Raw genomic sequence first — 24,550 nt, forward strand, 5'->3', positions numbered from 1 at the left:
CTCTATGCAGTTTGTGTGCAATAATTGCCAAATCTATTATTTAAAAAGAAATGCAATTCATGAAAAATTTGTTTAGCTGCTCATCAATAACTGCAACTCTAACTAATAATGAACAAATGCATGTGTGAAAGAATTAGCTGCTTCTTAAAGACAAAATTGAAAGAAATCATGATCTGGAGCTCTGCTGACGCATGAAAAAAAAAACACTGCATTACTGTTATTCTGTACGATCAAACCCACTGCCAACAGCACCCATTCAGAACCTGATGTGGGTGGTGTGCAAGCACTCAGCAAAAACGTGCAAAATTACTCATTTGTTTCCTCCAACAGTAACAGACAAACAGAGCCAAGTCTTTTACCAAAACATGTGGGTATTGAGACCCCTGGAGAGCTTGGATGATAAGCAAAGAGAGCTGGCTCTGCTTCTGAGTTAAATGATCGCATTCTGTCAACATCAGTACAGGGCCCACAGAGTTCATACATACTCAATCAAGTCTTCAAGATTGTTGTAAATGTCCTCGTCTTTCAGGCTCTCCTCCGTTGGAAAAGGCCTGGAAGAGACGGTAAAACAGATTAGTTTAAATAACATTTTTATTTGTCTAAATACATTAAAATATCAGAACAAACTGATATGCTTTTATCAAGCTCAAAAAGGGGCAAATTGATCCATGCTAACTAGGACCAATTTATCAGCAAATTTATCATTTACAATCAGCTATTTGACTTTAAAGCTACATCAGTCTTTATCTAGTGAAAGATTTCTGAAAAGTCAAACTCAGTTTAACAATATCTATCATTTACTATTGTTTTTTATGATACAACAGTTCAACAGTTCAAACTTCAATAAACAAATTTTCTATGAAACAAAGACACTTTTTCTGTTTCATTTCAAACAATAAAGTAAAACATTTGTGGGACTTATGGCTACAGTAGCTGAAGCGGCAGTCAGGGCAGGGGGTGAAGGTAAAATGGAAGCAAAAGATTTGCAGGTACAAAGAGATTGCAGGGTAATTTATATATATATATATTTTTTTTTCAATCTTAGAAGACTTACTTGAATCCTCCTTGTTGAGCAATCGGTGTATGTGAGAGCTTTGAAAGAGTGTCCATAACCTGGAGAAACAAACACGTGTGAAATTATTTTGCAGAATGTATAAGAGACAGAGTTTGGGCTTATGTTTGCTAATGTCATGTCAAAATGATTGTCCATTACAATCCTCCCAGTTGCTGAGTGGTAAATAATACTGAAAGTCAGATGGATGTAGGGATTTATTTACAGTGTACAGTGTTTTTATTTGAGTTGCCTCCTTTTCCAGATTTAAAAAAGAAAAAAAAAAACTTTGGATGGTCAAAAACATAAACTCAATTTGAGTTTGGGAACTGATGAAACTGAGAGAAAATGAGAATTTCAGCTGCTCAGCAACTCAGGTCCACTTTCGTAATATATTCTGCTTCACAACTCACTAACTAGGTGACTGCAAGCAGGCCAGTTCAGACCCTGGACTCTTTACCATGGTGTCATGTTGTTGTAATAGTTATACATGCAGGACGTATTGTCTTGCTAAAATATGAAAGGCTTTCCCCAAAACACGCAAATATGATTCAGCATTAAAGTTATCCTCACTGAATTGATGAAGTTACCCATGACATGTGCATCATTGCATCTACATACCAAAACAGCTGGCTTTTGTGTTATTTGCTAATGACAAGCCAGATAGTTCCTCTGTGATTCTTTAAAAAAAATCAAAAATGTTTATATCAACCAGAAGGCTACGTTTCCCACTATGCCGCAATCTGTCTTAAATAAGCTTAGGCCAAGTTAAAGCAGCAGCAATTTTCATCTTTCTCGAGTTTCTCGATTCCCTATAAATTTGAATATTTTGTACATGGTGAAATCTCCAACTTTCTGTTGAGACTGAAATATCTTCTTTTTTTTTACTTTTGAACTAATTGCCATCACCATCTTGCAGTCATTGTGATCTGATTTTATTCACACTTGCTCAGTGTCATTACTTTATTGTAAATGGGTGCTGTATCCGATTAAAAACGAGGAGGTTTTAGTGATTTATCGCTAATATCCATCCCATGATATGACAGCAGCACAGACCAAAGGATTAGCAACCTCATGGTAATGCACTAGAAACCACATGCTGAATAGACTGAAAACCATAATGACCACCAAATAAGCAGCTGACAAGCCCCTATATCCATAGAGACTATTGGGCAACCACTAACAAACACATTACCAAGACATAAAAGTTTGCATCTATTCAATCATTATCTGCCAACAAGGTAGCAACACACTTCCTGCTATGAAAAAGGAAAGTTGCGTCACCCCTTAGTCAAGATACCAACCAATGACATTATTTACCTGTTTACATTTAACGATCCTTGTTGTCGAGCTTTTGGCCCCTTATTTCTGAAATCTTAGAATGATGACATGCCCAGCATGAACTACCACAACTTGTGATATCTGTTTTGGCAGTAAATGTGCACATATTAAACTTGTAGATGACAAAACATCCATTACCGTGATAAAAGTTAAACTCAGCAGCAAAATATGTCTGCACATGTCAAATAAATAAAGAAGACTATATAAAATTATACTAAGTACACTCAAAATGATGTCTTCTTATTAGTTTACTCGATAACATGAGACTTACATTTTTACTTATTTTGACAGTATAAAGTGTTCAGTTTTTTTTATTTAGCAACATTTTACTCTACTGTCTAGTTATGTTTTTGAATAGTGTTTAATACTTCATGTAGTGAAGTACAGCATTTGATATTTTCTTTCCTTGTAGGCTGAAACATTGTTCACATACATTTTTCATTGAGCCATTAAATCATGAGTGACATACAGATAAAATACAGATAGCTACAGAAATAAAAGTGATCTCAGGAAGTTACCTTAAGTTCACAGCAAATCATCACACCATATCTGTCTGTGTGGTGGTCGCTGTGCATGTACAGGTGTGTCAGGTATGAGAAGTGTTGTATCAAAAACGATTTATTCATGTATTTATCGTTATTGTGCTTATTACAAATCAGAGTACATAAATGTTTTATAGATAATTGATTTACTCAGGTCCTCACTATTCTGACTTGTTGCTCATAATACACAGTAACACTCAGATAACGCTCAGTATAGCTAAGGATAAACTCTTTCACTTCTCTATTTCCCTGGCTGTTGTTCAGAAGTCTCTGTTAAAAAAAAAGAAAGAGCAACGTGGTCTTTTCAAAGAATTTGGATTTGCAGCCATGGTTAAAACAAATACATAGTTGATTGGGTTAGATATAACAGCCTGTCTATCTGCAGTTGATCTCCTCTTCCTGTCTGAATGAGTGCTGTGGCTTTGGTTAAACTCGAGTGGGCCTGAAAGAGTCTTGTTTGTAACGTGAGAAACTGGCTTTAAAAATGCAAAAGAACAGAACTGAAATCTTTTTATTTTTCCCTATAACAAAGTAAGCATTTGATGTAAGATTATTTTACAGGTGGATCTATGTGTTTACAGCCCTAATATCTAACTGTGTTGCATTTTATTACAACTAAACTCCATAGAAGAAACCTTTCAAGAAAACCTTTGAATTGCTGTAGGTTAATGAGCCCTTTTGGGGGCTTGCATGTCATGAATGATTTGATCTCCATCAGTGTAATTCTAATATGACTGCATATAACTCCCTTTACTTCTGATTTACAGCAGGGGTAGTTGAGGTCACTGTATATAGGACTGATATTCTAAAGAAAAACAAAGATGACAGAGTTGCATATCGCTCCTTTAAGAAAACACAGGACCAATATGAAAAGGTTTTTTAAAAAAAAATCAAACATGTGTCCACTGACTGTACTTACATTTAAAATCTGAAAGGTTTTCTTAAAAACAAGCTGTTCTCACACCTAACTTGTCTGATGAAACTAAGGTTAAGCCACATGTCACTTGAGACAGAAAGCCACACGCTAAGCTAAAGTCCAACCGCTTTGGTGAGAGTGGCCTATTTACAAAGTGTATCTTAAACATTTAGCAGTGTGAAAATGCACAGAAACTCACTCTGTAGCCGTCAAACAAAGTCTTATATTACAACAAAATGTATGTTAGTTATAATACAAAATACACAAATGAACCTTCAGTGTTTCAGTCAAGTTCTCTCCCAAAGTGTGTTTCCTTTTTTTTTTTTTTAATGACACATATTAAGAGAGATAACTGGCAGCAGAAAACAAACAGGATTTTGTCCAAAGCTGCATAATGCTCACTCCCCAGGTCACCTTGCAAGCTCTTTGAGCATATCAATTAGTAACTTTGTGACCTAAGGCTATGAAAAAATAAGAAAATGAAATGCCTGTATCATATCTGCACAAGCTGATGGTGCTGATAGTACTATAAAGAACAAAGGCATTGGCCTGCCTCAGGCTTGCCGAAGCAAACAATGTCGTGGAGATAGATTGGTATGTATATAACACATTAACTTTAATTTACAATGACCCTGTAGAAATAAAGTTACAATTTGACTCAAAACTTGAAATAAACATTACACAATCATAAATTGCATGATTTTTATTCTGCAAATTTCCAGTGAACAACCACTGGAAAAACAGAGCTTGGGTGGTACATGTAAAATTCAGTGAATACTGTTCCACACGATCTCTACATTTAACAGAAAACCAATCAAACACTGTATAGCAACATTAAGCTGGCCCTTTAAATGTAGCCGTGGATTTTCATTTTTTAAATGCAAAGGCTCAGTTAGAGTCACTGAGATTAGAAAAATTTTTCTGAGAATATAAAAAAGTAAGTTCAAGGTACTTCATGCAAATTGTGTCAGTTCAGTTTTAGTACAGCTAATAATCCCCATTCTGTTCTGAATGTTAGGCTAAACAAACTGTTTATATTACCCATTTTTTACTGTAAGACACTGGAGTAAGGTGATTTCCTCAAATTGTCTATCCAAAACAAACCAAAAAAAACACTTCCTTAAAAACAGAAACAGTAAATGTTTTGTTTTTCAAAAAGCATGAAAAATATTTGATTTGTTCTCTTATGTGGGATGAAACAAACACATTTCTTGCTTCCTCCTTTCACCTATATGGCCTGAAGGCTTCTGCATGCCTAGGGTGAAGCCTGTGATAACTCAGCAGAGGAATGTAGGTTACGGAGGTCTCATTAGATATTCAGTAGACTAATGCTCAGTTTATGGGCAGAGTTGGTACAACTAAACCCCAAGTAGATTAGACTGGCTAAGATTTGAGATGTTCTCTTGTGGATGTTTGTGAAAAAAAGGTAGAGATTGAGTTTTTCTGGTTCAGCTGTACAGCCCTACTTGGGGCCAATCCAACCCAATCGCTGAATGTGCAGACACCCATATTTCTACCTTAACTAAGGTTTTAAAAAAATGAGTGATGCAGTGCAATCTTTCCCTCCTCCAGAAGCTTGTCTGTTTGATGGACAACCCTTGAACATGACTGAGATTATGCAGCCCAGCTTGAATGTACTGTACATATTTGCAGGCCGCACCTCCCCACTGGGATTATCAGCAGCCAGATTAACTAGAAGCTTCTTGAGAGCACAACACACTGAACTGAAAAAAAGTGAGTCTGTACGAGAAAGGCATGCACAGTTCTGCATGCACTTGCTAGTAGTTCTCCTACCCTTGTGACCCCTGTTTTTTTTCTTAATGGAGGTGAATTCAATATTGTAATCACATATAACATGCCTGAATTAAAAGACCTCTCTTCACTGCAGAGCCTGGAGGAGATCATTTATTTTCAGTCAAATTTGCTGTACATGCTACATAAATAATTTTCTAAACCCATAAGACACTTAATCAATTACCTTTGACAGGTGCAACAAATAGAATGACAAAATAATTCAATGCAAAAGCATGACTCAAGTTAACCTAATTAAAGCTCTGGCTAAATCACTGAAGCAATGGATTATACAATTATTAGATTCAGAACATAAAAGCCAGTAATTAAATGTTTCATAAACAAATAATGCTGTATTTCCCTGTAGACTGCCTCTAAATGTTCAAACAAGTCATGGTGCTCAGAGGTAAGGTACACACCAGATGCACTTAACTAAAGAAAAGTGGGCTGCTCTGAGTGACTGTGCCTTCTTCAGCAGGGTTAAATCAGACTCCTGTGCTGCAAGCGACTGTCCACATGCAGCACAGGAGTGGCAAGGTAGAGTACAAACCCACTGACCTAATAACGCTGTGCATGTGCACACACTGAAACCAGCTCCAACAATAATCCAGCAATAAAAATTTGTCAATCAATCTCTTCAGAGGTTGGCTAAAAATATTAGACCAGACAAATGATGGGAGGGTCCTCAATGCTTTTACACTCACACACAAACAAATGATTTGCCTCCTTTGGGAGGAAGGCAATCATATGTCTGGTTGGCTTCAGAAAGGTCTTGGTTCCAGAAAGGAACAAGAAAGGTCAGAAATTTGAGTAAGTGACTGGATCATTACATTTGCAATTGCAAATTTAGTGATGTAGCGACCAACCATAACCCACTTTCTACAAAGCTAATATCCAGTACAGTTCCCAATTTTATTCTTCTTTTGTTTGAAATTCTATTTGATAATCATAGGTGCAAAGGAAATTATTTTAACTCTCTTTATTGACTGACTTATTAATTCAGACAATTTAAATAAATCTAGAATTTAATACCAGCAACACACTCAAAAAGAGGCAAAAATAGAGGGAAAAGTTTATCCATCAGAGAATTATTGATTAGTTCAAAGAAAATATTTCTCAACACAAAATTGCAAAGAACTTTCGTCTTTCAGCATTTGCAGTATATAACACAGTGAAAAAATTCAAGCAGTCTGGAGATATTTCAATGCAAAAAAGGCTTATGACAGACTTTACTGTTACATGTGTGTGAGCTTCAAGCCCGCAGGCAAAACTGCATCACAAACTCTCATGCCAACTATCATGATTAATATAACCATATGGGCTTATGTTGGAAACCACTGTCACCCAATACAGCCATCCACTGCCTCCAAAAATGTAACTTGAAACTATAGCCATTTTTCACAAATGTAGTATATGTATCAGTGCAAAAAGGACATCCTAGTTAACCTTTCGCCATTCCTTTTTGGTAATTTGCACAGGCGGGACAGTTGCTGATCAGAGTGTGCTTACACATGTTAAGCTGGCGTTTCAGAATCAGCTGAGTGAAAACAGCTTTCCTGGTTGGAACGACATGTTCTGTAATGTCTGCTTACGCCCAGAAGCAAAGCTCTGTGACTACCTCCTTAGCCAGCTCCGAGGCGCATCGGCAGTGGATCAACCTCAACTCCCAATGATGTTTCTGTACTTTCACACATGACACCTTGAAAGGCATTTGCAAGGTGTTGTTTTACACAAGAAGGAATATGTTCTGTTTTCTGGGCACAAGCTTATCTGAAATGTACAAAAAGACAGTGGACATGTGTTCTGTGGTCAGATGAGTCTGTGTTTCAGCTGCTATTGGAAAAAGATACGCTTAGTTCTACGTGCCAAAGATGAGAAATACCATCTAGACTGTTAGAAACAAAATTGCAAAAACCATTGTCTGTGACAATGTGGGGGACAGAGTCCATATCATGGGTTGCTTACATATGGGTGAAGGTACCACTGATGCAGAGGCATATCAAGGTGGCATCTTTTCCAGGTATGTAGTTATGTCACCAGGGCAATGCCAGATTTAATCTTTTATTAGCTACTATGGCACACAATTTACATATATTCTTTAATCGTCTTGTGTACAGGGGCTTTTTTGTGAAAAGGGCTTTAAAAAATAAACTTTACTTACTTACTTATGTATAAATTACTAAACAACAGATAACATAAAGGATTTTCATTTATTTTGAACCTATATATATATATTCATATTTTAATTTTTTGAAATATATTTGTTTATATTTTATACATGAAGTATTGCATTTTTTCACAATATATTTCTCTCATTTACTATTTTTTTTAATAATGTAATTAACTTCTTTTCAGGCATTGAGCACCCGGCCGCTGGGGAGCAGGAGCCAGTGTATTTCTAGTGCCGGTCCCAAGCCCAGATGAATGGTGAGGGTTGCGTCAGGAAGGGCATCCGACGTAAAACATGTGCCAAGGGAGAGGCACAGCGAGAGGCCGAAAGCAGAAGAAGCAGAAGGACTTATTTTCATGCATTACTTTATTCTTACACATTATTTGGGCTTTTTGTAATAAATTCATATCCAGACAGTCATTGTGATTTCTTCTAACTTTTGCCCAGAGCCAATTATATCTGAGACGCGATCAAACTCCATCGTCAGTCCTCTGAGCCAGTCAGATTTGAGCTCAAGTTGTCTGATTCTACTTCATGAACATTATATAAGAGGGCTGCAACATCCACCACTTATTTCACCTAAATGTACATTAAATGTACATCAAAAACTGTTTCAGTATGCATTTGAGGCGTGAAATAAGTACTAGAGTTACAGAATTTTCTTCAAATTATATCTACAAGGCCTGAATTTTAAGTTTGTTGCTATGTGTGTAAATAAAGTTTGACTTGAGTTAATGAGATTTAATGCAATGAGACTTAAGATGCAAAACAGCAAAAATAGGCTAACAAAAACTCTGGGAGAAGGGCAATATAGAAATCCAAGAGTACCACAAAGATTAATTAGACCATGCATAAAACAGGGATAATGAAAGGCACAGCAGAAGGAACGAAAAAGAGGCATACTGGCATGATAGCCTACACAAAATGTCAACTGACAGAGGAAGACGCTGGACTAAGCCCTCCTCTCATTTCTCTGTTTTGCACCATCTTGTCTCCCCTCTCCTCTGTGTCTGTGTCCCTCACACTGCAACATCTTAACAAATTTCTTAAGTCCTTGAATGCATCTAAAGCAGAGAGGAAGCCTATTGGAGGACATAAGAGTAAGAATACACATTCAATTTGAGACATCTAAATACATGTAAGATGCTTAAAAATAACTCATTGAGTTCGCATGAACCATGTTATTATCATCTGACAGATCTCATTAAGCACAGCGGTTAAACAAAAACTGAAGGCAAATTATGCAAATGTTCCACTTGCAGCACAAATGCTAATAGGACTCATTTTGTTCTTGAATCATCTCTCTTCACATCTTGTTTATGTACTCTGCCCACATTTTATGTGGGAGGGACTAAAATACAAGGAGAGGAAGTCAGGAAAGGAATCAAGGATGTACAAACAGCGTTGGGGGGGGGGGGGTAATATACGTAAAGAACAAGACACAGGTGAAACTAATGAAGGTGGAAAAGACACAGAGAAATCAAGCCTACCCAACAGTGGCCCGCAGACACTTTAGGTATATCATTTCTAAATAAAATAGGAGGAACTACAACCAAATTTTTTGAAATGTTGACGAAAAGCTGCAGAATCGATTGTAAAGAAAACCAGTTTAATTGCGATCATCACTCAGTTGTAACAGCTGGTAACATGTTTTTTGCTACCTATCAGATGGATTTCTCTGTAAAACGGCATGTAAAGGTGCAACAACTAACACGATTGGCACTCTTTTACAAATCATTCAGTCTAAAGAAGCAGCTAAATAAACAAAAAATCATCTGAAATGGCAGACTGAACAGAGTGATAAATGTGAATTACCTTTCCAAAGTCTCGAACATCAAAGAGATCAAAGGCCTCGAACAAATCGCTTTTCTTGATTCCAAACACATCGCAGCAGGAAGCCAAGAATGTTCGAATGTTCTTCAAGCACAAGAACTGCAATGGGGGGGAAATGTGACAACTGTCAATTCAGTATCCACTGACTCAATGCAGCAGCAATTACAGTCATTCATTTACTTTTATCTATAACGGTATGATGTAGAAATCGAAAACTGAATCTAATTCTGGAAAGAAAAATAACATAATTTATGGAAAGTAATAAATTACATTCATACATAGTCCAATACATACTATTTGAGGTTCTTGTTTGATTTGTCCTACTCATACTCTACAATAATTAATTAAAAAAGCATAGTACTTTAAAGAATTTTACAACATATTGAAAGCTACTGTTACTACTACTTACAAGTTAAGTTACCGATTAATGACACCTTTTCAACCTTTTCTGGATTTTTACAAAGCTTCTTACATGCATGTCTCACCCACCCGTTCACATTGCTTTTTATCATACATATGCACTCAACATAAAGTAGTATTTTTCTGCCATTTAAACCGTTTACTGGTACATTATCTTAGTGTATCTTAGAGCATATTGAAGCTTCTTAAAACCACAATAAGATCCAATCCAGGTTTCTGAAAACAGAATGAAATGTTTGCGTATTGAAGACGTAAGCAGGATATCTTCATGTCAGAGCAATGCAAATTCAGAGACAACAGGTGCTTAAAACATGTTAAAAAATCAAGAACTGTTGGACTGTGAAAGCAGGATTTTTAGGACAGGTCTAAAATCACAAATACGTGACACTGTGAGATTGTGTTTGTCAGATGAGGACAAACCTATCCAAAAGTTGCACAATTTAACAAAGTGGGTTAGCTCAGGAGAGTGCTCAAAATATTTAATCTGCAGTGTAAGTTTAGAATTTCACATCTTAGTAGATTGCTTGGGTTTCAAACAAGTCGTGTTTGACTATTAGTGGGGTTCATTTGAGCTGATCTGAGATCTGTCTTCAGAGGAAACAACCCCAGAGTCTTAAAGCAGTGCACTGCTAATTTTCCTATGATTTTGAGATCGAATTCGATTTACTTGGTGACTGTTTTAACTGTTTTTAAAGTGTTTGGCTGAGGGGTTGATACTACTTTTACTGTGAAGTGGCAAAATCAAGGTGCATATTTCTATCTGCTCTAATCAGACTGCTTTTCATGCAAACACAATCAGCACAGTGATATGAATTACCAGGTTTCTTGTGTTCACCAGATCACTAAGATGAATTAAATGCTCTCTTTAATAACTCTGTGTAACAGTGATGTAGTCTGTTGAAACAGATGTTTTCTGCTTTGAGTGGCACAGATTAATTCCAATTTATGTGACTCTATGGTAGCAGCTATGGTAGCATTTCTTAAAGTTTCTCTTATTATTTAGAAAAACAAGCCCATCTATTCTACTTTAGACAGTATAAGATTGCATTAATAGTGTAATGAAAGCACAGTGAAATGACTTTTGAACATTTGAAAGTGAACCACAAGCTCTGCAAACTGAAAGTGAAAACTGGAAGTTCAGCTGTGTGAAATGAAACCACCAACTAAATTCTCTGTTGGTGTCACTTCCTTTTAGGATCCATGTCTCAGAGGGAAGACAGCGTTCCACAGCTCTTAGAGAGACTGTGTCCTTACAATTGTGGTTTAGGATTCAAGGAAGAGGTCTGAGTTTACTTATTTTGCACTGAAATAAAAACACCCACGAAAGTATTGAAAAGGTAAATAAACCAATCTAATTTGCTCTTTGGAGCACATATTAAGAAATTACTAATGACTATGTGACAATTTGCAGCAGAAACAGGGCTGCAAGAAGATCTCTGAGGACAGATAGACCCCTTTTTATCGCATAAGCTCATCGTGGAGACGCCTGTAATCACTCAACCGCCCCACAGGGCCCTGTACGTCTGCAGAGGAAGTGCGTGAACATGATGGCTTTGTGCCACCTGCAGCTTCCTACTGAATGCAGTGACCACTCTCGTGCACATTTTCTTTTACATTCTCAAAACATAAAATCTCTGAGGTCAGTATTGACTGGCTTCTTGAAAAATGGTATTTTATTATTAGAACTGAGGGGTTACAGATCATTAGAAACCTGTTAGGCCTATTTTGTTAAAGCAGGTTCTATTCTCCTGGTAGTTGTTTGAATGTATTCATAAGCTTTACTTGTACATAACATTTCACTTGATGTATCATCTCATCTATACTCTGTATCTCTTATCTCAAATATATCTTTATTAGTACTTTTCTTTAAAAACATAGAAGCATATGATATCAATAGTAACGATCCACATACTTTAGTATCAACAACATCAATTTGAATCTTAACCAAGGCCCAACATGTCTGGCCCAACATGGTGCATTTTCATCACGGTACACTGCTGTCTTGTCCTGCAGCTCATTCCCCTCAAGCCTTTGTTTCCATTACTAAGATCATATGTTTGCCGTGCACAATGAAAATGCCATTTACAGATCTGGAGCCCACTGACACACATGCCTTTCTCAACCACAGTCATATGGCCTACAGCTGCGGGCCATGAGACTCCATTGTTTGGCCCGTTAGACTCTGGGTGTGCTTTCACTGTCTGTCAAGAAGATAAAAGCCACAGTGGATGCGCACTGACAGAACATAAACAGACATAAGGCAATCGCATCATATAAGACTATAGAATGCTGTAGAACTGGTTATTATTTACCCATTTAAAAAAATTAAGGCAAATTTAGTCTTCTTTAAATGGGTAGTTTGTTGCATTTTTCTTTTATTAATTTCTAAAGGAATCTTTGATGATGGATCATTTAAAAAACTTTTTTGAATGCTATCAGAAACTAACCGTTCGTAGTCCACTTTAAATATTAACTTATCAAACCAACTTACTAACTGACCACACTACTACTGTGGCGTATAAAATGATCAGTGAGTATTTTGGAAACCACAACATCTTATCCTGCCACACATCTGTCTTAATTATATCATCATTAAGTTATAAAAATGTGCTGTATTTTGTCTAATCTGTAAGTAATGACATTGAAAGATATTTTTTATCTCTACATCAAGAGCATCTTGGCAAATCGTGACTTGTGCTGTAGTAGGTGATCAATTTCTTGAATTGAAATATATTGCTTTAGTGGTGCTCGGGAATGCAAAGTCGCCAGTGACTAACTACACATGTAACATGTCTCCAAACTGAGTCACAAGCAAAGCACAAGCTACTGTAGCACAAATTGGACGGGGTGGATCAAAGACAGGATTTTATCAGACCTCTCTAATGACAGTGAGGGAGTAACTTTCATAGGCTAAGGGGACATTTAACATTGTCTCACTAATGCAAAATTCCAAACTATGTAAAAAATGGATAAAGATAAAATAAGACACACAATCCATAATTTAGATTGATGTCATGTACAGTTGACTGGCGCACCATGTGTTGGAAATCGCTCCATAGTTTTGATAACAGATTGTCTTTGGCATGGAACCAACAGAGTCAGGATGGCTGTGTTTAATTTCTGGACTCAAATATGTCAAAGTCTGTGACTGGTGGAAAACGATCAGAAGACTGGCTTAAGTTGCAAATCCTTACAATTGTGCCAGTCTACTCGGCAATCAAATTCAAAAGCGAAAGACGCTCACCTACTTCTAAATTGAAGTTTCCAGGAGTGGAACCACACTTCTGTATATATTTTTTAAATGTGCACACACACCCTCTGGTCTGCTCTGTGGTGGGACATTTTTGAAACTGTACGTGGGTCTTTTATGTCTATCTCCTACAAAAACAACATCACACGCACGCCTTCGTGCATTTTCGATTAGGTAACTGTGGAGGTATTGTTTAGGGAGTAAATTAACCCAGGTTAATTAATCTGATCGATTCCATCTAACATTACACGTTTGCAATAAACTAAAGCACTTTAACTTTGCGCTATTTTGCAGTTGTCCTGCAGGTTGTTACAACCTGTTGTTCTGACATGAGCACAGATGCAGTTAGCGTACCTGTGACATTTGTGGCCTGAGATTTATTCCCTTCAGGTTGATGGTGTGAGGTCTCAGGTTGTTGAGCAGCTGGCACAGCAGCACCCCGTCCCGCAGCGTTTGCGCCAGGTCTGACACCTGCGCCGTGTCCGCGATGACTCGGTGGTTTACAGGCAGCACTTTGCAGCTGATCAGCCACATTGCACATTGCCTCCAGAACTCCATGTTGGCGGAGAGAGGTGTAAACAGCAGGTCAACAGCGAATATCTAAACTTTTGCTGTGTTTTAAGTCTGCTCATGGCATGACAGACGCTGCTCTCTGAGCCGCCCGCGTGCGTCCCCGAACTCCATCCAGCATCGCCTCTGGAGGACGACTGAGCCGCTGCAGTTTATGAGAGCAGCCTGCACACATGGGTGTGAAACCCCCTCTGTCAAGCTGAACTTCCCCTTCCTTCATCTGTGATATTTCCACGAAGGTCGTTTTTAACCTTAACCCTATCAACAAAAAAAAAAAAGAGAGAGAGAGAGAGAGAGAGAGAGAGAAAGTTTTGTTTTTTTTATTTCTATTAGAAGAACATAGCACAACCCCTAGTTTCTGAAATGAGTAAAGTTGAGACAAAAACATTACAAGATCGTGTATTTGCGAGGTTTTTTGTGTTGTTTTGTTTTTCTTTTCACAGTAGAAAAGTATTAAATCAGTATATGACAGGTGCTGACAGGTGTTTCTCGTGTTCACCACATGACAATTATTCTTTACATGACACACATTTACACGGATTTTTTTTTTTAATATTATCTTAATTAATCCTAACCAAATATTTTAGTCTTACATATTAGGGAAGGTAGTGGCTGGTAAAACTTTTCTGAATTTAAGGTGACTTTAAACATGTTTAACCACCTACTTAACTGCTAACCTCAGTGATCATTTGATTAGTACAACTGATAGCAGAGAGATAGATAAAGAGATAGCAGACGGTACAGAGAAAAAAAACCTGTTAATTATATGAGAAGTGTTGTGTGCTTTAGTTTATTCTTTCCTTCCCACTCTGTTACCTATAGCTAACGTTCTGCATGGATATTAACAAGTTAACTCATTTTTAAGGTCTGTATTTTGGGAGTCTGTGATCCTTGTGTTTCAGTATAGTCATAACTAAAAGGAGAAGGATCGCGGGATCTAAATGGCACAGATAAAGACGTTGAACTGCAATCGTAATTACACAAGGTCACTGGCATTAAGTCTGTGACATAAACACAGGAAGGAAGCCACATGATCCCACTGTGCTTCATCCTTAGTGAGGAAGCCAGATGTTTTTTTTTTTTAGTTTTTGTACACAGCGATCACATTCATGAGCCTCAACATGTATTTTTTATACATGTAAGTAATTAAGTAAGTAAGTAAATAAGTCAGCTGCAGGACAGCCTGTTCACTTGATTACCTCAGTACAATAAGTTAACATGTTTCTTCTTTTTTTTAAAGAAAGGAAAAGAGAATTCAATTCAAATGCGAGCTCCCATTTGCTGTCTCAGGTGTCAAATAATTTCCCTCAAAATAAACTGGGCAGTCACCACTGGCCTATCTACAATTCAAACACAAAAGTGCAGGAAATGGATGGCTACAGTGCCTATATTTTAAACAGCAAAGATAAAGCTAAATTCATCAAACTGGTCTATATAATTGTATTTCTTTGAAATCATTATCATTATTGATTATAATGTACTTCTTTGTTTGATTATTTATCAATTTACATATTCAGGCTTTTTTTTTGCGAACTTCCGGTGGAAAATAAAACAAGCGAGCACGACACCGGAAATGGATCTATACACACGCACAAAAAAAGAAGCTGAACCGTCAAAACATAAACAGAGAAGACAACCTTGCCTGAACGCAGCTAGCTTGTATTATACTGTGTTTTTCACTCAGAGCTTTACGCACGCACTCCTAATGTCGTGTGTTTATCGTCAGATATTTCTTAGTCGAGGCACTTAGCTTATTTGCTAAGTAGTGAGGTGGAGAAAACAAATCTGCAATAAAGATTAGGACTAAACTAAGAAGTACGCCTCGTCGGGCCTTCGAGTAGAGGTAACGCTAGCAATGCTAGTTAGCGAGTGAAAACAGTGCTACTCGCTTGTTCGCATTTTCCCAACCATTGTGTTCTCTAAAAGTGACGATTGTGTTTATAGTTTCGATATTCGTTAGCTTCATACATGGTAGGTAGCTTTAGCCTTCGCTAATAACAGTGTCACGTAGTCGCCTAGTCGCTGTTTTGCAGAGGACAGTGCACTAATAGACACCAGAAAGCAAACGGGGCATTAGTTGGGCCTCGGAGTCGGCTAGTAGACGAGTTAGTTTATTTATGACATTAGGAACAGTGGCAAAAGTGGCCACCAATAACCTCTCAGTTAGTTTTAAAGCTACGGTGCTAACAGGTAACAACTTGTGTCCCACGGTATCCAAAGCAGAGGCTGTTGTTGATTATAGTTCGTATTGTATGACCCGTGTTGTCGGTTTGTGCACTCGAGCAAACTGTAGTTTCTCATTTTGTGCAATTGTGTGGTACACGAATAAGTGACCTTATTGCTGCTCTCTTTTGTGACACTCAAAAGTTCTACTTCGGGACGACGCAGGACTAAAGAGACAGAATGGCTGAGGCTGACGGAAAATCCACTGTTCTTAATGGTACATTATCAGTGCTGAACCATAAATGTGCAAGATGTCATGCTTCTTTGGCCTGAAAGTTGATCAAGAGGAAATATCTGCCTTTACTTGCAGGCTCTGAAGAAAAGGAGCCTGGAGAAGATCACCACAAGGAGGAGGATGCCTCTGGAAGCAAAGAGGGACAAACACAGTCTTCCTCTCAAGATGGTAAACCTACTCCTGAATTCTAACTCTCTAAAAAGTTAATTTTGATGGCGTTGTGTAAAACTGTTCAAATGTTCCTGTTTTTTTATTTTTGTAAAAGTCATAATTAAGTTATTGAAACCTAATATGACATAACACTGATGTATTTGGGTATTCCTGATGTATTTGATAGTTTGCTTTATCAGTTGTGTAGCTTTTCTTGAATCTCCCAGTGAGACAGTGTTGCCTTAACATCCTGGCCTTCCCTATTTCTGTAGCTCACAAAGAGACAGCAGAGGCATCTGGAGACAAAGCTATGCCAGATGTTGCAGGAGAGACGGGGGCAAACAAAGAGGGAGAGGAGGACGAAGATACAGACAGCATGGATGGCAGCGGACTCTACTCCTTGACTGAGGATGGTGAAAGAGAGAGTGAGGGTGGGAGACGAGAGAAGGCCAAGGAAAAGGATAGCGGGAAAAGGGCAGCTAGAAAGAGAAACAGACCTGGCGGCGGTAACAACCATTCCTCCAGCTCAGATGATGATGATGATGATGACGATGATGATGATGAAGAAGAACATAAGGATGAGGAGGAGGATGAAGATGATGATGATGACAACGAGGCTATGGAAGCCTGGCTGGGGGCAGAGCTCCGTGAGATGCGTGGCCCTGTGTGGCAGGCAGTACCCTCTCTGCGCTCCAGGGAGATCGGCAGGGACTCGCATCAGTTTGTGAGGCACGTGTGTGGAGCCCGTGGCCTGGTTCAGCGGCTGGAACTACAGGGTCGTTTAGAAAGGCATACAGGTTGTGTCAACACGTTGCACTTCAACCCCTCTGGCACCCGCCTGGCATCGGGTAGCGATGACCTGCGAGTGGTGATATGGGACTGGGCCATCCGCCGTGCTGAGTTGGAGTTTGACAGTGGACACAAAAGTAATGTGTTTCAGGTGAGCGAAGACAAGAGGGCTCAGGGCGGCAATTGTGGATTAATTTCGTTACTCGTAACTTTCTCAGTTATTTTTATCAGTTGAGTTTTGGTTAGGAAAAGAGAGACAGGAAGCGGGAAGAAGAAAAGCTAAATTTTCTTCATATAAACCCCTCAACCCTTTTCCCAATGGTCACACATTCGAGTCATACCCTGAACGCTTCTTGTCATCTTGTCATTTCATCTTCTGCTTAATTATTAATTGCCTAATTGTTTGTAATAGTTGACTCTTTGATTGACTCTTTTAGCACTGAAAGGCAAAAAAAGCAGTTAACATCTCAAGTTTTTTCCATCTGTAGTTTGTTTATACTATCTTTAAAAAAGAAATGGATTGGCAGATGAGTAGAAAAGATGAGGGGAAAGATTAAATAAGCTAGAAACAAAGAAAACTGAATTGTCACTCAATGATATGGATTGGTATTTCCTATCAATATGTTCTACATTTTGCAATAGAATGAAACGGACCAAAGAAACTTGGTGACTGATCAACGTAACTTGTGGTCTTAAACTTGAGGCGAGTCCTGTCGTTCTTCCCTTGATTTATATAGGCAAAGTTCCTGCCTCACAGTGGAGACTCCACCTTGGCTATGTGCGCTCGAGATGGTCAGATCAGAGTCGCAGAGCTCTCTGCTACGCAGCGCTGCAAGAACACAAAGCGGGTAGCACAGCATAAAGGAGCTGCACACAAGGTGAGAGTGAGGGGAAACTGACATGCTGTTTTGAGACCGATATGGTCAAATAGTCTCTTATGAGTGTTATATAAAATTTTTCCTTTTTCTTTTATTCAGCTGGCCCTGGAGCCAGATTCGCCATGTTCCTTTCTGTCAGCTGGAGAGGACGCTGTGGTGTTTGGTATTGACCTGCGCCTAGACCGCCCAGCCAAGTGAGTGGCAATAAAAAGAAGAAGTGTAATTTCCTGGTGGTTGATGTAATTCATTGTCATTTTTAGACCGCTTGCAGTAGCTAATAATATATATATTTTTCTTGTTTAATTTCCTTATGTCTGTTTGACAGCAAACTAGTGGTTGTAAAGGAAGGTGATAAAAAAGTGGGGCTGTATACCATCTTTGTCAATCCAGCAAAGACGCACCACTTTGCTGTTGGTGGGAGAGATCAGTATGTGAGGTATGAACCTGACTGTAGCTTCGGTATATATCTCACCGATGATGTCAGTTGAATACTCTGATATTTGGTCTTATTTGTGTATTTGTTCTGTTACTTTCTTTAGGATCTATGACCAGAGGAAGATAAATGAAAATGACAACAACGGTGTGCTGAAAAAGTTTTGTCCCTCACATCTGGTGTCCAGCGAGTCTAAAACCAACATTACCTGCCTTGTGTACAGTCATGACGGCACAGGTAAAGTTGCTGACACAGCTTAAACAATCCATGATAAAGGCCATGTTGAAGACCTCTTAGATTTTCAGAGTGGTTTCATTTCAGTCTGTGATCTAGTTTTGAATTAATCTTTTAATTCATTGTGATCCTCCTTGAATAATAACCTCTGTTATGGACGTTATTTTTTTAGAGATGTTTATTGTAAGTGGTGAGTTCTGTACTTGATGCTTACTTGATTTATTGTCTTAAAACTTCTAATTGGCTCGTCTTTTGTGTCAGTGAAACTAAAATAGATGTAAATCTTGTACCAAGGAAGAAAATCTTTTGATTATGCTTTTCTTTACAAAGCATCATTATGGTTAGATTAGCACCAGTGGTGCAGATTTATCAGTTTTTTTTGGTTAAGGTTGTCCAAATTCTTTCTTGTCCAGGCCAGTTTCATTGTCATAATGGCTTTAAAGGGCATTTTAAGACCCGTTCAACCCTTTCTGTCTGACCAGAACTCCTGGCTAGTTACAATGATGAAGACATCTACCTGTTTGACTCAAACCACAGTGACGGGGCAGACTATCGCAGGAGATATAAGGGACACCGCAATAACGCCACAGGTATTTAACTCAGTCCCAAGTTGGAGCAATGACGCTGCAGTTTTGAAAACAACTTCAGCTTATATAACTTCCCTAACTGGACAAACATTCAACTGACAGCTCGTCGTTCTTGCTGGCATTTTTCGCCTCCAGCAAGGGTGCTCTTTAACTGTGCTTTGTCCTGCTCTGTCATCTTTTTCTCACAGTGAAGGGGGTGAACTTCTATGGCCCATCCAGTGAGTTTGTGGTTAGCGGTAGTGACTGTGGACACATCTACCTGTGGGACAAACACTCTGCTCGCATCGTCCAATTTATGGAGGGCGACAGAGGAGGAGTGGTGAGTCAGTGTGGGAGAATTTAACGTGTATTTTAGTTGGAATCAGATAGCATCTTTAAAGGTGACATTAAGAGTTTTTACTTGGTTTTAGAGGCAGGATTTATGAAATTACTGTTGCCTGATGTAGGTGAACTGTCTGGAGCCTCATCCCCATCTGCCAGGTATGGCCACCAGTGGGTTGGACCATGATATCAAACTGTGGGCCCCTACAGCTGAAATCCCCACAGGACTAAAGGGTCTAAAAGAGGTACTGTACTGTATTATTAATAGATATTATTATTATTGTTGTTATATGGGTTGAAATTGTATTTATTGAACAAGGACTTGTCTTTTTAACAGTGGCTTTCCTTGAGCTTTAGATATGGTTCAATTGGAAAGAAAAAGATCTACAGTATGAGTAGTTATGAGTATACCTACCTGTTTATCTAGTCTATTCAGCATTACAGAATACTGGGTGTAACCACATTTAAAACATGCCACTGAAAGACCAGACATAGGAAAAAGCACTGCCTCTAATGATCACTCTTGGAGTTCATTACAAACCCTGGTTGCAACCTTTACTTCCTCTAGATGGAGCTTGTTGACAACTCGACTCTCTTGCAGTCATTTTGGATCAAGCTGAACTGAACAGGCAGTGAGCAGTCAGCTAAAAAAGAAAAGAGGTTGCCCTGGATTTATTTCAAAAGACAAAACATTGCAGCACAGTAGCATTTTCATCTCAAGTCTCTTGTTTTCACTATTGTCGAAAATGGAAACACAAACTAGCCCGATAATGATTACGTTCGTTTGGCGTTGGGGATGATTTGTTTGACTTAGACGTGTGCTGGAACTGAATGCTTTTGATCCCCACATTTACTTCTGTTGTGCTCACGAAGGTGATGAAGAAAAACAAGCGGGAGCGAGACGAGGACAGCGTGCGCCACGGTGACCAGTACGACACCCAGCTGCTGTGGTTCCTGATGAGACACATGAGGAACAGAAGACCCACAAGGGTGAGCTCAGTTTGGAAAACCTTTGTTGAAAAATGTGTTTTTGTGGCGACAGAGAAGGTCCGGCTTGAATTATTATCCATTCAGAGTATTTGTAGAAGTTTACAGGAAAGTGTGTTGTGAAGATGAGATTGAACGTGCACACATGCTGATAAATGCTGCTGTACATCTCAAATAGGCTCGCCGTGAGGGAGCAGATGCAGACACAGATGAGTCCTGGAGCTCTCCAGATTCCTCAGACGAAGAGGAAGGAGGTCCAGACCACGTCCAGTGCATGTCATCTTGAGCCGCACTTACATACTTGCACATAAAGACACGCACATACACATACACACAATCTTTATTGCCCTTGAATTGATGCACATAGGCAAGCACTATTGACACACTGGCACACTCAAACACTGATGACCTACCGACTTCAGACATCAGTTATGTCTTTCTTACTTTGTTTTTTTTTTTTTCCATGCACACAAGCGTGCGCATACAAGACACAGAAAAACAAACATTTACATAAACATACTGTTGAGGCAGAGTGACAGATGCTTAACGCCTGGTTTCCCAGCAGTTACGTGTGTGCAAAGGATGACTGCAGATGGCGAAACTTCCAATCTCCTGATGAGCGTGAGACAAGTGCACAGAGGTTTAGTGAGCACTCACATCCCTATAAACCACTTGAAGCTTGTCTGTACATTGTTGATCTGCAGAGCATTTCAAAGATGTACTGTGCATGTATGGCAACAAGTACCTCCAACTTTAAACAACTTCTAGTGAGCTTTACTTCACCAGCACCCCCCCTCCCTTTGTGTTGGTTCCACACCTCTTGCTCTCAAGCTTTCTGTGCAGATGAAGAGGGGTTCAGCAGGTAGGAAGGACGTAGGCTCATACCCTCAAACCATCCCCTAAATGTGATTCTCTTTAGAAATTGAACTGTGTGGGGTAGAGCCCAGTGCTCCTCACTGCTTTGCCCCCAGCTCATTTAGATTTCTTTCTTCTTTTTTTTGCGCTACTAGTTGCATTTTTCACGTTTGATCCCAGAGAACGTCTAAATCCTGAAATGCTGCATTACTCCATTTGTTCCCTTCCACTTTGCATTACCCTCTCCAGTCACAACTGAGCGCACTTTGAATCAGGGATGACTCGGTGTGAGACAGACTAAATGTGCACCCTGCGTGATGTTGTGGACAGTTATTTTTTTTGAGTGAGAGGACATTTTGCACTCTAGCATTTCTAACTGAGGAGAGGTGGTTTCCTTTGCTTCCACCATCCTTTCTTCCTGTCCCACCATCTCCATTCAGAAATTCATCTTCAACAGGAAGTCTCCTCAGTTCACCTCTCAGTGAGATCGATGCTTGTGTACAGGAAAAAGAGGACTGATTTGAGCTCTGTTGGGGAACTCTTTTGATTTCTTTTAAGAGCCAGACCCGACCTGGATCAATCAGTTGAAACACTGCCTACGAGCCAAACGAGATTGGAGTAATCTGGGGTTGTACTTGTTTGTGTGGTTCCTTTTTAAAATAACTGATATTCAATGTTTACCTGTTATTTTTTGCCATGAGTCTGGAAAAGATGGAGGAATACCTGACCTGATTTAGTCAGAAGGTGAAAAAAAAAAATTACCAGCACTTCTAGAGGTCTCTATTTGTCAGTATGATGTAATTCATATAAAAACACAGTTTTTCAGCCACCAGCATAAACTCCAGGATGTTTACTTGTCCCTTCTACAGATCCAGACGAAGCCCTATCTTGCAGATCTTGTGTTAAACTAAGTTTACGGCCTGCTGGTGGTACCTTCATATTAGAGTCGTATAGCTCTTGACATCAAAATCTAAAATCAATTTTTTTCAGCCAGGTCGGGTGCTGCGTAAAGATGAGGATGGGAGGGGAGGGTGGGGAAGGGGGGGGGGGGGGTCAATATGCTTGCCAGTCATTTGATGTGTAAGAGCGATAAAGTCCAGCTTTTCTCATTTTCTATGAGAACTGTAGTTAGTTGAATTTATATGTACATATATAAATATATATTAAAACTGTAAAAAAAACAAAAAAAAACTTTAGCAATTGCTGTTTGACTTCAAAAAAAAAGGAAAAACAAAGTCAAAACAATGAATTGGTATTGATGCAGAGGTTTATATTCTATACCGTATGAGGACGACGTACTTTTAAAATCCAGTGAAGAAAAAATTGAAAAGACCATTTTAGTTTTTTCTCCTTTTCTCGGCATCCCTCTGAGATTAAAAACAGAACTGCTGTTATTTCAAGCATTCAACTTCCGATTATTTTTCTTGGGAAAGAAAAAGCTTGCTTTGAAGATCTTAATCCATTATTTGAGACAGTTCTATCCAGATTTTTCCCACTGGCTATTTTTGGCATATTGTATAGTTAATGAATAAGGCTTTTGATGAACAACTCTTTTCCCACCTCGCCTAATATTGCGTTCTACCAGTTCAGTTGGAAATATGTACGATTTGTGCAATAAACAAAAAATGACTATGCTCTTGGTGTTGTCATTTCATGGTCTGTTTTTGTTCAAGCGGTTAAACTTTCATCACTGAAGCATCTCTAAAGAGGAGATTAAAAACTCCCACGTTCCTTGAATAGTTCTCCTTTAAGTTGGAAGAGAAAGCTTTTAAGTCTGAGAAACACTGATTGTGAGATTACTGAGGGTAAGAACAGAAATGCTTCCTAATAGAACTACATATGTGAAATTAGTAGTTTTTATCACTTAAATGTCAACATGTTGACACCAAAGGATGGAAAGTTGCAGATTATAGATTCAGTGTCTCAAAATGTCTGAATGACCTGCCGTTGTTCTGTTCTTTTATATCCAAACTTGAATAATCACAAATTCAGATCCAGTGTCGAATAAATGACCAACATGTGCCTGATTGATGGCGGTTATATGCAGATAGGCTTTAAGAGTTCAAACCTACACTGTTTGAGAAGCTCACTTAGCTTCAGCTGGCCGTCAGTTTGAAGACATCTGGATTACTGATTATACTTGCAAAGTTTGGCCATCTGTTGTGCAATGCGACACTAAGGTAAAAAGCATTGACCGATTATGATTCCCTAACATGTTATTTTTCTGAATCTCTGTTCCTAGACTATGTATTCTGTAACTTTCGGGGTTCCCATTCAAGACCAAGCTGGAGTGGTCCCAAGCCCGTAAATGGAAGGCATCAGGACTTCTTTTCTTGGTCTAGTGCCTTCTGTTGGTCCACTTTAGATTATCATGAGCTGGATGACTGAGACTTTAGGCCACAATTTAAGTCATACAACTTATAGAAATCAATAAATCTGTGACACTGATAAGGCTATTTCACAAAAATCACTGATAAATATCCCTGTTTCTTTAAACTCTCAGATCAGTGGAGGGGGGTGTATGTTGCGTTTTGGCTCTGAGTTTTTTGTCTCCTCAAAAGAAAATGTTCAAATTGTCTTTAAAAATATGTGGAAACACCGCAGTTTGACGTATGAGGTGCCCTTTTAGTCAATAATTCGGAGCAGTAATAGGTCATTTATGATAGTGGATCGCACAACCCGAGGTTATTAACTGGGTAGAGGTCTATGTGAGGATTGGTTTGTGTTTGAGAGCATTGGAGGGAGGACTTTTTGGGAAAGTTGAGGATAATTTGGCTGGTCCTCAGTCTCTCATTCCTTTAGAAGGCTGTTGAAGGGATAAGACCTGGCGTCAGGGAAAAGGTTAAAATTAGATTATGCTCGTTGTGGCACTTCATTTGAACGCTACCATAAGGATCTCTGTGATGCAGAATGTCCTCCCAATGTGGGCCATGCAAGTGTGAGATTCCACTGGGTAATCACACAACCCTGAGAC

General features: G+C 38.8%; 2 protein-coding genes across 3 annotated transcripts in view; one reads left to right on the plus strand and one right to left on the minus strand.

Annotated features, from left to right (window-relative positions):
- The window catches only part of LOC140268765 (guanine nucleotide exchange factor VAV3-like), a 54,283-nt gene extending 40,251 nt beyond the window's left edge, over nucleotides 1-14,032 (minus strand). Inside the window, exons 1-4 of the mRNA XM_072363744.1 lie at nucleotides 13,669-14,032; nucleotides 9,627-9,743; nucleotides 1,055-1,113; nucleotides 486-551 (exon numbers count right to left, since the gene is read on the minus strand). Coding sequence (XP_072219845.1) covers nucleotides 486-551; nucleotides 1,055-1,113; nucleotides 9,627-9,743; nucleotides 13,669-13,872 — 446 coding nt within the window. The 5' untranslated portion in view covers nucleotides 13,873-14,032. The remainder of the gene's footprint in view (nucleotides 1-485; nucleotides 552-1,054; nucleotides 1,114-9,626; nucleotides 9,744-13,668) is intronic.
- Nucleotides 14,033-15,462: 1,430 nt separating this feature from the next.
- On the plus strand, nucleotides 15,463-22,767 carry dcaf8 (DDB1 and CUL4 associated factor 8). Of its 2 annotated transcripts, none has more exons than XM_072362957.1 (13): nucleotides 15,463-15,727; nucleotides 16,252-16,324; nucleotides 16,418-16,510; nucleotides 16,765-17,432; nucleotides 18,019-18,159; nucleotides 18,259-18,353; nucleotides 18,485-18,595; nucleotides 18,699-18,829; nucleotides 19,309-19,416; nucleotides 19,602-19,732; nucleotides 19,860-19,979; nucleotides 20,608-20,724; nucleotides 20,900-22,767. In XM_072362957.1, exons 2-13 carry the CDS (start codon nucleotides 16,288-16,290, stop codon nucleotides 21,005-21,007), a joined length of 1,860 nt encoding a protein of 619 aa, XP_072219058.1. In that variant the 5' UTR covers nucleotides 15,463-15,727; nucleotides 16,252-16,287; the 3' UTR covers nucleotides 21,008-22,767. The 2 variants fall into 2 exon arrangements, with proteins under 2 accessions (XP_072219058.1, XP_072219059.1); XM_072362958.1 differs by having other exon boundaries at nucleotides 15,490-15,543.
- The last annotated feature ends 1,783 nt before the right edge of the window (nucleotides 22,768-24,550 follow it).

Source organism: Leuresthes tenuis, unplaced genomic scaffold, assembly GCF_036924035.1.
Source record: "Leuresthes tenuis unplaced genomic scaffold, fLeuTen1.0.hap1 SCAF_14, whole genome shotgun sequence".
Classification (NCBI taxonomy): Eukaryota; Metazoa; Chordata; class Actinopteri; order Atheriniformes; family Atherinopsidae; genus Leuresthes; species Leuresthes tenuis.

Excerpts from the sequence above, each read along its gene's own strand:
- dcaf8 (XM_072362957.1), top strand. The coding sequence starts at position 16,288 with ATGGCTGAGGCTGACGGAAAATCCACTGTTCTTAATG. Across the intron at positions 17,433-18,018 it reads ACAAAAGTAATGTGTTTCAG|GCAAAGTTCCTGCCTCACAG; the intron begins GTGAGCGAAGAC and ends TGATTTATATAG. Across the intron at positions 18,160-18,258 it reads ATAAAGGAGCTGCACACAAG|CTGGCCCTGGAGCCAGATTC; the intron begins GTGAGAGTGAGG and ends TCTTTTATTCAG.